The sequence below is a fragment of the Lethenteron reissneri genome, chromosome 61 (genome assembly GCF_015708825.2).
Source record: "Lethenteron reissneri isolate LAM-NWPU_2019-01 chromosome 61, ASM1570882v1, whole genome shotgun sequence".
In the NCBI taxonomy this organism is placed as follows: domain Eukaryota; kingdom Metazoa; phylum Chordata; class Hyperoartia; order Petromyzontiformes; family Petromyzontidae; genus Lethenteron; species Lethenteron reissneri.
The window spans coordinates 376,866-390,899 of NC_083839.1; the positions used below are offsets into that span (position 1 = coordinate 376,866).

The following is a 14,034-nucleotide window of genomic DNA, read 5'->3' on the forward strand; positions in this document are numbered from 1 at the left end:
ACAATCTCATAGTGGGTTGTCTGGGGGGGGGCCCCCAAACTCGTAGCCTTGGCCACCAGGGGAGAGTTGGGGAGGGGGCAATGCACCCCCCTGACTGCCCCCCCCGCCCCCCACGCTCGCTACGCCACTGAGCAGCGCTCAGCCAAGTAAAAACACACGCTCTGGGATGATGCTGCTGTCCATTTTATTATTGTGTTATATTCAAGTGAAATAAATTAAAAGACAAATCTTGGGGGGGGGGGCGGGGGGGGTAGCGGTGGCACACAGAGGGGGAGTGGGGGGGGCTACATCGAAAACGTACTTTGATTTTTTTTTCTTAGGACTAATCCGATCCGCGAATAACATCTCCCACATTACACATTTCAACACGCCGAATAAGACACAAACTACGACGCGATGCTCAATATGTACACGGCGCAAAAACAAACCAACGCGTGTTTTGTGAATTTTTTGTGTGTTTGTCAATTTTTTTCCTTCCTTTTTTTTGTAATCGTATAACCATCCAGGGCAACACAACGTACGGGACAGGTTCATGCATTTCAACAGAAGGGGTTTTTATTTTTTAATTGCCTAATCGAGGCAGACCCGATGGTTGTTTTCAAATGGCAGAGCGTGATGGAACTTCTGACTTATCCATTGTGGGGGGCGATGGGGATGAGGAGGGGGGGGTGGATGGGGGTTTACGGGGCGATGGAGAGAAGAGGGGGGGAGTTAGGGGGGTGAATGGGGGGTTGGGGGTCAATTGGGAGGTGCAGTGGATTGGGGGGTGGGGGGCTGGGGAGGGGTGAGGAGGAATGGGGGGGGGGTGTGAATGGAGGGGTGGGGTTTGGGGGGCTCGATGGGTAGGAGGAGGAGAGGGGAGGTGGATGAAGAGTTGACGGGCATCTTCAATTCTAACCAAATCACCACATGGTCACGCTGTCAAATCTGCAAGGTAAGAGAGAGAGAGAGAGAAGACCCACCAGAGCCATCTGTTAACGACTTCATCAGAATATGAAAAAAAAATTAACCCGTAAAAACAAAGTTTTTCACAATAAATCCTTTATATGCGTGTTCAATGGGCCACAACCCAGCCCACATTGGTCTTTGAAACGGGCGGCTAGAGTCCTCTCGTCCTCTGGCTTGAGATGACTGCCACCTATGGGTCAGATGATTGCCTGCCACTATTAAGCAATTGGTAATTAAATATTTTAAAAAAAATCCTAAACAGTGTAAAATTTAGGAAAGATTTTTTCACGAACATTAATTGTCTCGCACAACCAGTCTGTGTGCAAAATGTCAGCTCGATTGGATCACGGGAAGTGGGTTAAAAAACGACCGAAAGATTTGCACGGTCGTAAGCGCGCAAGCAAGCGAACTTAATATAAAGGATTTAATAAAGAGAATGAATCGATGCTGCGTTGGCAGTGGTGCACAGATCACAAGCAACAGCAACAACAAATAGCTCTAAACAACCGTCAACAACACTTTTACTCTAATAAGGAAGACAATCAATATAATTGGCAAAGTTTTAGGCAATCTTGATAGCATATAATAAATTTGGTACTGTTATAGCATGCTAATACATTTGGTACTTTTACAGCATGCTAATACATTTGGTACTGTTATTCATAGCAGACGTTTCGAGCGATGAAGAATGACCATTGTCTGAAAACATCGCAAATCACACACACACAATGTAACAAAGACAAAGATCCCCCGTGTAGCCTGTAACAGACTGCTGGGGCAAGTGCCGTTAGCGAGCACCTATGAAGGCTGGCATGACACGCACACGAGGGGGTGGGTGGCCGACATCACGCCCGGCCGCCTTTGTCTCCCTTGTGGCAATGTTTACACACCGCACCAGGTACTCATTTGAGGCTGAGTCGACCTAGGGGAGGCCCGGGACCGGTTCAGATAATCGTCACCAGTGTTGGCCGTGAGCGGGAATCGAACTCGGGTCGCCGGGTTCGTAGCGCAGCGCGCTAACCGCTACACTATCGCTCTCTACGTGACTTTAATGAAAGAACCAAGAAGATATTTCTAATTTATTTTACTTTTACCTACGTGACTTTACCGAACAAAACAAAGAGTATGGATCCTTGCAGTCGCGAAAACTTCAAATGTAGATGCGATGCGACCACAGAGTAGTCTGAGCAACAGAATTCGTACCTTGGGTTGCTGCTCCTATCACCACGATTTTCTTGAAATATAAACTCTGGGACGTAGGGCTCGGTCAGTGCCCTCTTTCCATACCTTTTGGTGGAAAACGAAAGTGAACAACACCGACAATGACGATACTCATTATAATGATGGAACGCATTACTAAAAAACAAACACAGCGGTCCATAGTGCGACATCAACCACACTTATTAAAATACATCACTGGCATCGACCATGTATGTTGAACTTCTTGGTGCTTTCGGTAAAGTCACGTAGAATAGAAATAATAAATAATAAAATAAAACATTAAAATATTTCTCACGACGTTTCGGCCACAACGCAAGCAGCCGTCCTCAGGTGGAGAACAGGTCTGTCTGTCGACAGACCTGTTCTCCACCTTTTATTTTTATAATGTTGTATTTTTATTATTTTATTATTTCCATTCTACGTGACTTTACCGAAAGAACCAAGAAGACACACAAAAACTGTCCTCAAGAAATGGGTTTTCAATCGAGATGATTTAGCTCTTAGCATCGGAAGGAACATACCCATGGATACCCACAACGATCCAGAGACTCGTGTAGAAACATAGACACCAACAGAAACCCACACAGACCCATAGAGACCCAAACTCTTGCATAAACTTCGAACTTATTTCGCAACCACAAGTTCCAAAAAAGCAGGCCATGATCAATCCACTGCTGGATGAAGGCCTCCCTTATACACGATACAACGTCAACCCGGCACCTGAACTCGATGTCTGTCGAGTTTCTTTCGCACCGTAAGTTGCCAACCATGGAGTCAACATTGGGGGGGGGGGGCAAATCTTCCAGGGGGTCCGGGGTCCCCCCCCCCCCCAGAAAAAAAAACGAAATTTGAAAACTAATTTCCTGCCATTTCCTGCCTAAAATATTTAAAAATTCACTAACACGTAGGATGGATCTTCTTGGTTCTTTCGGTAAAGTCACAACGCAAGCAGCCGTCCTCACCTGAAGACGGCTGCTTGCGTTGTGGCCGAAACGTCGTGAGAATTATTTTATTTTATTATGTTTTATTTTTATTATTTTATTACTTCCCTTCTACGTGACTTTACCGAAAGAACCAAGAAGATGAATCCCTGCAGTCACGAAAGCTTTAAATCGAAACGTAGGATGGACTTTTAACGTATTTTTTTAAACAATAATGTCTAATAGTGTATTGTATTACATTGCTCTGTTTTTTATTTTTTACCTTTTCTTGTTTCATTGTATGAAATGGCAGAGATTCGAGATTAATAAAGTACAACCATAACCACAATCCTATAAACAGACATCTATTTTATAGCGATGTATTGGAGGGGGGGGGTATATTTTGAGCATTTTTGAATATTTATGGGGGGACAGTCCCCCCATAAATATTCTAATTACGGCCTTGCCAAAAACACCTGCACGCCTCCGATTCGCGCGGCGGTGGCAGATTTGTGCCGTATAGGCGTGGGCCACACACGTGTCTGCAAGCAACAACAAAATCAACTCGACTTGACTTTTCTGGATAGTTCTCAATTACACTGATTGGCGTGGGAGCCGTGTGGGGTGGGGGTGGGTTTGCCCCTCCCCCCTCGCCCCCACACAACTCTGAACCCGCCGTGGGGCTGGTCCGTGTCTGAGGGGTTGGGGGGCTGAACAGGGGGGGAGGGAGTTGGTTGGGGAGGGGAGCCGGGGGGGGGGGGCGTGGGGTGGGGGGCCGATGCGGCTCCAGGGTCGGGGGGGGGGGCCGGACCACGTGGGGGGGGGGGGGCTGGTCTGGGTCGGGGGCGGTGGTGGTGGGGGGGGGTAGAACGTGACGGTGCGGTGTTGTTGGTGGTGGCGGTATTGGTGTTGGTGGTGGTTGTTGCACGCACCGTTGCCGGGTGATGAGGTTGATGTAGTGGCGCACGGCAGACAGGTACCGGGCCAGATCCTCCGCGGGGGCGTCCTCCCCGGGGCTGTCGGGCTTGTTGGGGAAGGCGGCCGCGCCACGAGCACACGCGCTCGCCAGCAGGCACAGAGCGACCGCGCAGAGCCACACGCGAGCGGAGCCCCGCGTTCCGGCAAAGCAACTCATCATCCCTGCGGTGGACAGAGGACGACAACGTCATCCGACATCAAGAACAACAAACAACAACAACAACACACGCACACGGATGAAGTCCACCCAGGGCTGTTGGATGAATGACTTCCATATTATAATAGTTGGTTTTTTTACCCTTCTGTCTGGCAACAAAACTGATACATTTTTTTACAAGGAGTCATGTTTGCATAGACTACAATACCTGCAGTCATAATGCAAACAAAACACATAACTCTGATAATGTGCACTGTTGTGTTATGTTTTTTGTTTGCATTATGACTGCAGGTATTGTAGTCTATGCAAACATGACTCCTTGTAAAAAAAGGTGTCAGTTTTGTTGCCAGATAGAAGGGTAAAAAAACAATTATCATATTTTTTACTGGCAAATGAGGTTCCAATGGTGACTTCCATATCGTCCGCCACGACCCCCCCCCCCCCGTATCTCTCCCGAGCGACAGATACGGGGAAGGGAGACATAAAACTCTTAGTTCTTTTGGTAAAGTCACGTAGGTAAAAAATGAAATAAAAATTAATAAAAATAAAATAAAAATTTCATTTTTTACCTACGTGACTTTACCGAAAGAACTAATAGTATAAATCCTTGCAGTCACGAAAGCTTCAAATCTAGAATCAAGGGAGACATCGTCACGACGACGCACTTACTCTGCTGGCTTGAACCGCCTGGATGTCAACATGTAATTCTGTTGCTCTGCGGTCGACGTCGGCAGCCGTACGACAGAATGAGAAGATTCTAGATTTGAGGCTTTCGTGACTGCAAGGATTTATACTTTCGGTAAAGTCACGCAGGGGAAAAATAAATAAAAATAAATAAATAATAAACTTTATCGAAATTGTAATAGAAATAAAAGTAAATAACATGTTATTTATTTACATTATTTTTTATTATTACTTTTTATTATTTATTTTTACCTACGTGACTTGACCGAAAAAACCTAAGAGTAAGAATGAGAAGAGTCTCGCAACCTTCCCGGCACCGCACCACCAAAAATACAAAGACAAAGATCCCCCATGGAGCGTCAGCAGACTGTCGGGGCAAGTGCTGTTCGCGAGTTGCACCTGTGAAGGTCTGCACTATGGCACACGAGGGGGTGGGTGGCCAGCACCTCGCCCTCCGGGTTCTCAGCTTTCCCTGCCATAGCGAAAAAAAAACTCCCAACTATACCAACGGTATTGGCCAAAGATCTCAATGATGTAAAAAAAAAAATCTGAAAATAATTGTTTTACTCTTTGGTTCGTTCGGTAAAGTCACGTATAGGTAGAAAATAATAGACGACGACGTTTCGATCGCAACACAAGCGGCCGTCATCAGGTGAGACAATCACAGCAGAAAGAAGTTTCCCTGCTGCGGTTGTCCCACCTGATGACATTCGCTTGTGTTGCGATCGAAACGTCGTGGTCTATTCTTTTCTACCCCACGGGACTTTACCGAAAGAACCGAAGAGTATGGATTCCTGCAGTCACGAAAGCTTCAACTCAAAAGAATTGCTTATCACACCTAGCAACATCTCGCCAAGACACTTAAAAAAGAGTCTTGAGACTCAGCGACTCGGCTTTCCTGGGTAAATAAGCGTAAAAAAAATAATACAAATTTTAAAGGCGGCATGACTCGAAAATACATCGAAACCGCACCCTCCGATTAGCACGGTTGGCTACGTACGGTGCAAAAAAAGTTCAAATACATACATAGACTCACACAGAGACCCATAGAGTCACACAGAGACCCGTCAGCGTGATGGATAATATGTAGATACATTGCCAATTTTTTTAAACTAGGTAAAATCAAGTTGGGGGGAGGACCCCAATTTAGCTAAACGAAACACATCGCTTAAATATTAACAGTTTTTTTTTGGTTCGATGTAACCCAAAAATAATTCTGTATTATGGATAATATTGGTCGTGAAAGCTGACGTGTTAAACTGACTAATCTCTATGGGGATACATATTCTTAGGGTTTTTCAAGTAAATGATACAAGTAAATGATACAAGTAAATGATACAGCTGTCGTGGCTGTGACGGTTTCACCTGAAGACGGAAGCTTGTGTTGCCTCCGAAACGTCGTGATTTTTATTTTATTTTACTTTTATAAATTTCAATGTTTTACCTACGTGACTTTACCGAAAAAACCTAAGAATATGAATCCTTGCAGTCACGAAAGCTTCAAATCTAGAATCTATGGGGATACTTTTCTTCAAACCAGAAAATGTTGAGAAACTCCAAATTAAGCTATTTATGCGATCTAACACCCCCTAAAAAAACCTGTATTATGGACATCGCTTGAAGTCTGTGGAGCACATGTAGAGTGACGTGCTTGCAATGTGTGTAGAATTAGAACACTCGCCACCATAATCCATTCTATTTAAGATTCTCTACGAGACGGATTTGGAGAAACCGCTAAACCCTCAAACGGCAAAAGGTGATTGATTGATACAACCCCTGGCATGAGCAGATGTATTTATGTTTTAAAGGGGCTAGGAGATGTTAACTACCTCGCCTGGTATGCAGGAGGTCGGGGGTTCGATCCCGATCCTGATGCCTGCTGCTGTATATTTGGAGTTGGCGTGTCTCTCTCTATTTCATCATCATCATCACGGTGGCTAGGAGATGTTATGTTCTATTTTTATTATTTTATTATTTACATTCTACGTGACTTTACCGAAAGAACCAAGAAGACTACAGCATTGAATTGTGCCGTTAATCGCTAACCGGTTTATATTTTAAATATAAGGGACTCTTCTGATTACGAACATTCGACTTACAACCTTTCAGAGATAAGAACAAACCTGTCCGTATGTCCAGTTGCCTGTTAGGACCGAGAGGCGTAGGTTCAATAGCTACGTTGGGTGTACACGTTGCACAACATGTTTGCAATCGAGTAAAGTTTGACTTACGAACAAATTGACTTACGAACAGACCTCTGGAATTGAACTGGTTCGTAAGCAGAGGCGTTCCTGATTATCGTCGTGTGTATAGTAGTGTAGTAGTATATAGTCGTGTAGTGTGTATAGTAGTGTATATAGTAATGTAGTAGTAGATAGTAGTGTAGTGTGTATAGTAGTGTAGTAGTATAGTCGTGTAGTGTGTATAGTAGTGTAGTGTGTATAGTAGTGTAGTAGTATATATTCGTGTAGTGTGTATAGTAGTGTAGTGTATATAGTAGTGTAGTGTATATAGTAGTGTAGTGGGTATAGTAGTGTAGTGTGTATAACTGTGTGCAGTAGTATATAGTAGTGTATATAGTAGTGTAGTGTGTATAGTAGTGTAGTGGGTATAGTAGTGTAGTGTGTATAACAGTGTGTAGTGTCTTCTTGGTTCTTTCGGTAAAGTCACGTAGAAGGGAAATAAAAATACAATTAAAAAAACAATGTTTTAAATAAAACATAATGTTTTATTTTTATTATTTTATTATTTCCCTTCTACGTGACTTTACCGAAAGAACCAAGAAGATGAATCCCTGGAGTCACGAAAGCTTTAAATCGAAAAGTGTGTAGTGTATATAGTAGTGTATATAGTAGTGTAGTGTGTATAGTAGTGTGTAGTAGTATATAGTATGTATTCTATTATTTAAATTAATTTACCTATTTTCAATGAGAAACGTGTGCATTTGTGTTATTCCTTCACGTAAAGTCCTGGTCACAAAAGCAAAGTTTGTGGGGAATTATAGCCATTTTCTATTCTTTTGAGGTATAACCATGTAGAAAATAACACTTAAAACCCAGGAACAAAAATCGTGTTACATAGTGTAATGTCGGCATTGTCCTTGAAATATATTGGCCTGCATGTTGAACCGTGCTAATCGGTTAATGCTTTTAAATCGATGTCTATTTGGTGTTTGACCCTCCTGTATTTATGCCTCATATATATCTATGATTTACAGTTGTAATTGACGTTGTTACTCTTAATCGCTTTCTGTGCTTTGATGTCCATCCAATTCCGACCGTTCGACGCTCCAGTTCTTTCCATTCCCATGTGCTACGGCTGACTGCTACAGCCGAGGAACAACAACAACGTCTGCAAGCGTTTAAATATTAAATGTTACCATAATATCCCGAGGATTCCCTCTCCCTGGGGGAAAAAAAGTCAACCTAAAATGAATGTGTCCAGCAGTCGATGATTAACTTCATAGCTGGGAACAAGTATAACCCGTAAAAACAAAGTTTTTCACTATAAATCCTTTATATGCGTGGCGGCTAGAGTCCTCTCGTCCTCTGGCTTGAGATGGCTGCCACCTATGGGTCAGATGATTGCATTGCACCATTAAGCAATTGGTAATTAAATATAATATTTTTGTCCTAAAAAGTGTAAAATTTTGGATTTTTTTTCTCGAACATTGTCACGCACAACGAGTCTGTGTGGAAAATGTCAGCTCGATTGGATCACGGGAAGTGGGTTAAAAAACGACCGAAAGATTTGCACGGTCCTAAGCAAGCAAGTGAACTTAATATAAAGGATTTAAAAAAAGGCTCTCCTTAATGCCACCATTAAAGTCTTGTCTGGCCGTGTCATGAGTCTCTGGAGTGGCAGCCTCGACAACGGTACGTACCGATTTAAAGCTTTCGTGACTGCAGGGATTCATCTTCTTGGTTCTTTCGGTAAAGTCACGTATAAGGGAAATAATAAAATAATAATACATAATAAAATAATTCTCACGACGTTTCCGCCACAACGCAAGGACGGCTGCTTGCGTTGTGGCCGAAACGTCGCGAGAATTTTTTTATTATGTTTTATTTTCTTATTTTATTATTTCCCTTCTACGTGACTTTACCGAAAGAACCAAGAAGAAAAAAAAACGGTACGTACGTTGAACTTCTTGCGTACCGTACGTAGCCAACCGTGCTAATTGATTTAGTGTTTTTTTTTGTTTACCTCCATGATCAAGCCCTCGCTTAATGCGTTGTGTTCACGCAAACTCGTTTATCGCTATAACACTATTTCTGCTATTGGGGGAACGCTTTTTGCTCAACAGCGGAAGGCGCTTCGTTATAACGCGGGATGCACGCCCAATATGGGGTGGAATGCACATCGCTTTCACGTGGGATGTGCGCCGTTGTAACACGGAAGGCGCTTCGTTATAACGCGGGATGACTGTCGTTATAACGCGGAAGGCGCTTCGTTATAACGCGGGATGACTGCCGTTATAACGCGGGATGCGCGCCATTATAGGGCAGAATGCACGCTGTTAGAACGCGGAACGCGTGCACCGTTATAACGCGGTTTCTGAATAGTCGGCGACGAACTACTTTCATGAGCTACGCAGTTGAGCGGACCGATACGAGCACGCGGAGTGATGCGGCACGCGGCGATGCACCCTCGTCTCGATTCATGGTCCCGCCATGGGAATGCCTGCGGGGTGAAATAAACAGCGGGAAATGTAATTCGACGACTCGGCCGTTTCTCGCCGAACGCGGCAACCGTTCACGAAGTCCGCATCCAACGAACGCGTTGAACGCGACATTGAAGGCGACGGGTGCTCGAAGGAAATCTCGGTTCGAGGGAAACTTCAAGCGGTGGACTGGGAGCAACAACGCTACCCGGAGCGTTCAACGGACGTAGTCAATTGACTGGTGACATCACGTGACCGGTGACATCACGTGACCGGATGACATCACAACTAAATTGCTGTGCCGTCGATGAACTCCGCGCTAATCGTGGCAGCAGCAGCAGCAGCAGACGCGAATATTTGATGATGACGGTCATGATGTTGATGATCATGACGATGATGACTATGTAGAAATATAGAGGCAAAAATAACAAGCCGTTTTAAATAAACCTTACGTCCAAAAAAATATATTACGTTTTAGAGAATTAAATGGGTGGCGGGGGTTGGGGGGGGGTCACGTGACATCTGTACCACCCCTGGTAGATTCAGGGTCTTGAGTTAATATACAGCGGCCCCCAACCTTTTTGGCACCAGGGATCGGTTTCGTCGAAGACAATTATTTCACGGACCGGGGGGTGGAGGTGTTCATCATTGGATCTTTCCCCCTTTTTCAAAGAAGCTCTCCAGCGACGTTTGCTTCTCACTCATCTTGGCTGCTAGGGGTTAGTAGCTTGTGTTTGTCTTATACTCATTGTGGCTACTAGGGGTTAGTAGCTTGTGGGCTCACCACAACCGTGACTGAGTCAAGCGCGCAGTGCGGGGAAGAGACGCGGACGGAAGTGGCCAATAGAACAATGAGGGCGGGCCACGCGCGGACTCACCGCTCTCACCTCGTGCTACTGTTCGGCCCGGTTCCTAACAGGCCACGGACCGGTACCAGTCCGTGGCCTGGGGGTTGGGGCCCCCTGCGATAATATACAGCGGGGAGAGAGGCAGGGTGGGGTGCGTCTTATAATCCGACAAATACGGTACCCGTTATAAATCCCGTTTCTCGTGCTTCCTACTCAATGTCAACACGTGCTTTGTCTCCTCGATATTATTTCCCTGTCGTTGGTTTATGATGATGATATATATATTTTTTAACCCCCACCCCGCCACCGCCACCACACACACACAAATGTGTAACTGTGTCACAGAGTAACGCGAATTCTGTGAGCCCTGGTGAGGGTTGTGAAGGAACGGATAAAAAAAAGAAAACGGTGGCCCAAAATTCAGGACACATATGGTTATTTAATATTTAATATATTTTAACACGAGCATGAAAAAAATACAATCGTTTTTTTTACTTAAGTTAATATTGTATCTCGTTATTAATATATATTTTTCTAAGTCCTACATTAATTCCGTCACTAGTACAGCACCACCTGTTGTGTTGGAGAGCCAAACCACAACATTTACAATCCGAGTACGACGTTTCGCCAGTAATTACAGCTAGCGTCATCAGGCGACATCCAGATTCGTGGAGAAATCCTGTTTCGTTGCTTAAATAGATGGGGTAGATGTGGTAACATCAGATGTGAGCACTTCTTGTGTGAAAAAAACCTCTGTATTATGGATATTAAATATGCACCACATGGGGAAGCGATGCGGGGATTAGTTCCCGGGGTACTGGTCTCATAGATGGGTGTGAAAACTGCACAATTACAGCAAAGTCCATATAAAGTAAACTAGCACGAAAAAACGTGTGTATTATTTTTAAGAAGGATGTAATATACCTTAGAACAGTTATAAACACCTAAACTTTAAAACACTCTTACATACCTGAACCTTAGACCATTTTTTAAACACCTAAACCTTAGAACACTCTTACATCCCTTAACTTTAGAACAGTTTTAAACACCTAAACCTAAAAACACTCTTACATGCCTGAACCTTAGACCAGTCTTAAACACCTACACATTAGAACACTATTACATCCCTGAACTTTCGACCAGTCTTAAACACCTAAACCTTAGACCAGTTTTGAACGCCTAAACCTTATAACACTAATACGTCCCTGAACCTTAGAACACGCTTAATTATCTAAACCTTAGAACACTCTCAAATACCAGAGCTCAGAATGGGCTCCCCGCCCGCCTGCTCTGATGAGTCCGGTGTGCTTGATAGCGTCGATGCAACTGGTAATGCCGTCTAGAATGTCAGCATGTTGCAAGGTCATGATGTGAGAGGGGATGTGGAATAAAAAAAAACATATTTCACGTAAAAAAACATCGAAGGAGGATTTTAAATATCGAATAGACACGGTGGACAAACGACGCGCGGCCGTTTGCATTACGGGTATCAGCAGAGTACGCCACGAGACCATGAATGAGAAACGGGAGAGAGAAAGTCAAAGTGAGATGACTTGGACGTAGAATGAGTAAGCTGCAGACTGAATGTGCGCTCACTGGGACAATTAGAGGTGTCATAAAAATAGTGATTAATGAACGCAGTTTTTTTTTCTTTCTAAATCGCCGTTCAGATTGGTCATCTCAAAGCGCTGTACATCAGTAGAATACTTGTATTTATTTATTATTACACCAGTTATAATTGATATTTTTCAGGAGCGACCTGACTATCGTAAGTGATGGCTCAACGAAGTTGGCTAATCGTCGTGTGGAAATGTATTTAAGGGCCAAATAGTCTGAACGCATTTTTTTATTCTAGATGTGGGGGGGGGGGGGGGGGTAAAAAAATCGGAGGACTCGGAGATGAATCCACGCAACCGCGAGGAGAGAGCCAGAGAGAGACACGCAAACTCCAAATATACAGCAGGCATCAGGGTTGAGATCGAACCCACGACCTCCTGTATACCAGGCGAGGTAGTTAACATCTCCTAGCGACCGTGATGATGATGAGAGAGAGACACGCAGACTCCAAATATACAGCAGCAAGCATCAGGGTCGGGATCGAACCCACGACCTCCTGCATACCAGGCGATGTAGTTAACATCTCCTAGCGACCGTGATGATGATGAAAGAGAAACACGCAGACTCCAAATATACAGCAGCAGGCATCATGGTCGGGATTGAACCCACGACCTCCTGCATACCAGCCGAGGTAGTTAACATCTCCTAGTCACCGTGATGATGAGAGAGAGAGAGAGAGACGCAAACTCCAAATATACAGGAGCAGGCATCAGGGTCGGGATCGAACCCACGACCTCCTGCATACCAGCCGAGGTAGTTAACATCTCCTAGCGACCGTGATGATGATGAGAGAAAGAGAGAGAAACACGCAAATTCCAAATATACAGCAGGTGCCAGGGTCGGGATCGAACCCACGACCTCCTGTATACCAGGCGAGGTAGTTAACATCTCCTAGTCACCGTGATGATGATGAGAGAGAGAGAGAGACATGCAAACTTTAAATATACAGCAGGTGCCAGAGTCGGGATCGAACCCACGACCTCCTGCATACCAGGCGAGGTAGTTAACATCTCCTAGTCACCGTGATGATGATGAGAGAGAGAGAGACATGCAAACTCCAAATATACAGCAGGTGCCAGGGTCGGGATCGAACCCACGACCTCCTGTATACCAGGCGAGGTAGTTAACATCTCCTAGTCACCGTGATGATGATGAGAGAGAGAGACATGCAAACTCCAAATATACAGCAGGTGCCAGGGTCGGGATCGAACCCACGACCTCCTGTATACCAGCCGAGGTAGTTAACATCTCCTAGCCACCGCGGCACCACAAATGTGTATAAATATCTACAAAATAAAGGAAGCCAGGGGGGAAAGACAGCGAGTGAAGTTGCGCGCAGGCACGCAACCGGGGAGTGTTTCATGGCAAAGTTCTCGAGAAAAACGATCACGGCCGCAAACCGAACGGGGAGGGCATTCCCAGCGTCCTCACACAGAGAAGGCGGCTCACGCGGGAGCGAGCTGTCACCAGCGCATCGTACTCACTCACTCGAGCGCGTGCAGCGAAGAGATGCGACGGCTGTTTTGCTGGTGGTGGTGCTGGTGGGTAGGTGGGGTCGTCTCTCTCTCTCTCGTCGGCGTTGTCCGTGCGCCTCCCTCTTCTGAAGCCAATTCCTCTCGGCTCGCGTCCCTTTTATAGCGAGAAGGTGCACGTGCATGTGCGCATGCACGCGCGCGCGCGCGCACGAACCAACCACGCACATCACCCCCCCCACACACACACTCCAGCCCCCCCCCTCCGTCTTACCTAGCCAGGGGGAGAAGGGGGTGGGGGGAATGGTGGGGGCTGGGGGGGAGAGAGGAGAGGAACGGGGGGGGGGGTAGGGAGGTGAGGGGTATTGGAGATCGACACAGAGAGAGAGAGAGACGTTGGTGCGATGAGAAACGATGGGAGACGTGGAGATTGGTGGACGTGAAGCGAATAGGGACTCACTGAAGAGAGACGGAGAGCGTGGAAGAGGTGGACGCACAGACAGAGAGAGCGAGAGAGACGGGTAGA

The 14,034-nt window shown here is 45.4% G+C and overlaps 1 protein-coding gene across 2 annotated transcripts; it reads right to left on the bottom strand.

Moving 5' to 3' along the window:
* Positions 1–284: 284 nt before the first annotated feature.
* Positions 285–13,723, bottom strand: LOC133358212 (neuropeptide Y). Of its 2 annotated transcripts, none has more exons than XM_061576452.1 (4): positions 13,525–13,723; positions 4,022–4,229; positions 2,152–2,235; positions 285–927 (listed from the first exon to the last, which is right to left on the bottom strand). In XM_061576452.1, the coding sequence occupies exons 1-4, from the start codon at positions 13,691–13,693 to the stop codon at positions 903–905; spliced, it is 486 nt and encodes a 161-aa protein (XP_061432436.1). In that variant the 5' UTR covers positions 13,694–13,723; the 3' UTR covers positions 285–902. The 2 variants fall into 2 exon arrangements, with proteins under 2 accessions (XP_061432436.1, XP_061432437.1); XM_061576453.1 differs by having other exon boundaries at positions 13,521–13,626.
* Between the last annotated feature and the right edge of the window lie 311 nt (positions 13,724–14,034).

Excerpts from the sequence above, each read along its gene's own strand:
- LOC133358212 (XM_061576452.1), bottom strand. The coding sequence starts at position 13,693 with ATGCACGTGCACCTTCTCGCTATAAAAGGGACGCGAGCCGAGAGGAAT. Across the intron at positions 2,236-4,021 it reads AACCTCATCACCCGGCAACG|GTATGGAAAGAGGGCACTGA; the intron begins GTGCGTGCAACA and ends TTCCACCAAAAG. Across the intron at positions 928-2,151 it reads GATAGGAGCAGCAACCCAAG|ATTTGACAGCGTGACCATGT; the intron begins GTACGAATTCTG and ends CTTACCTTGCAG.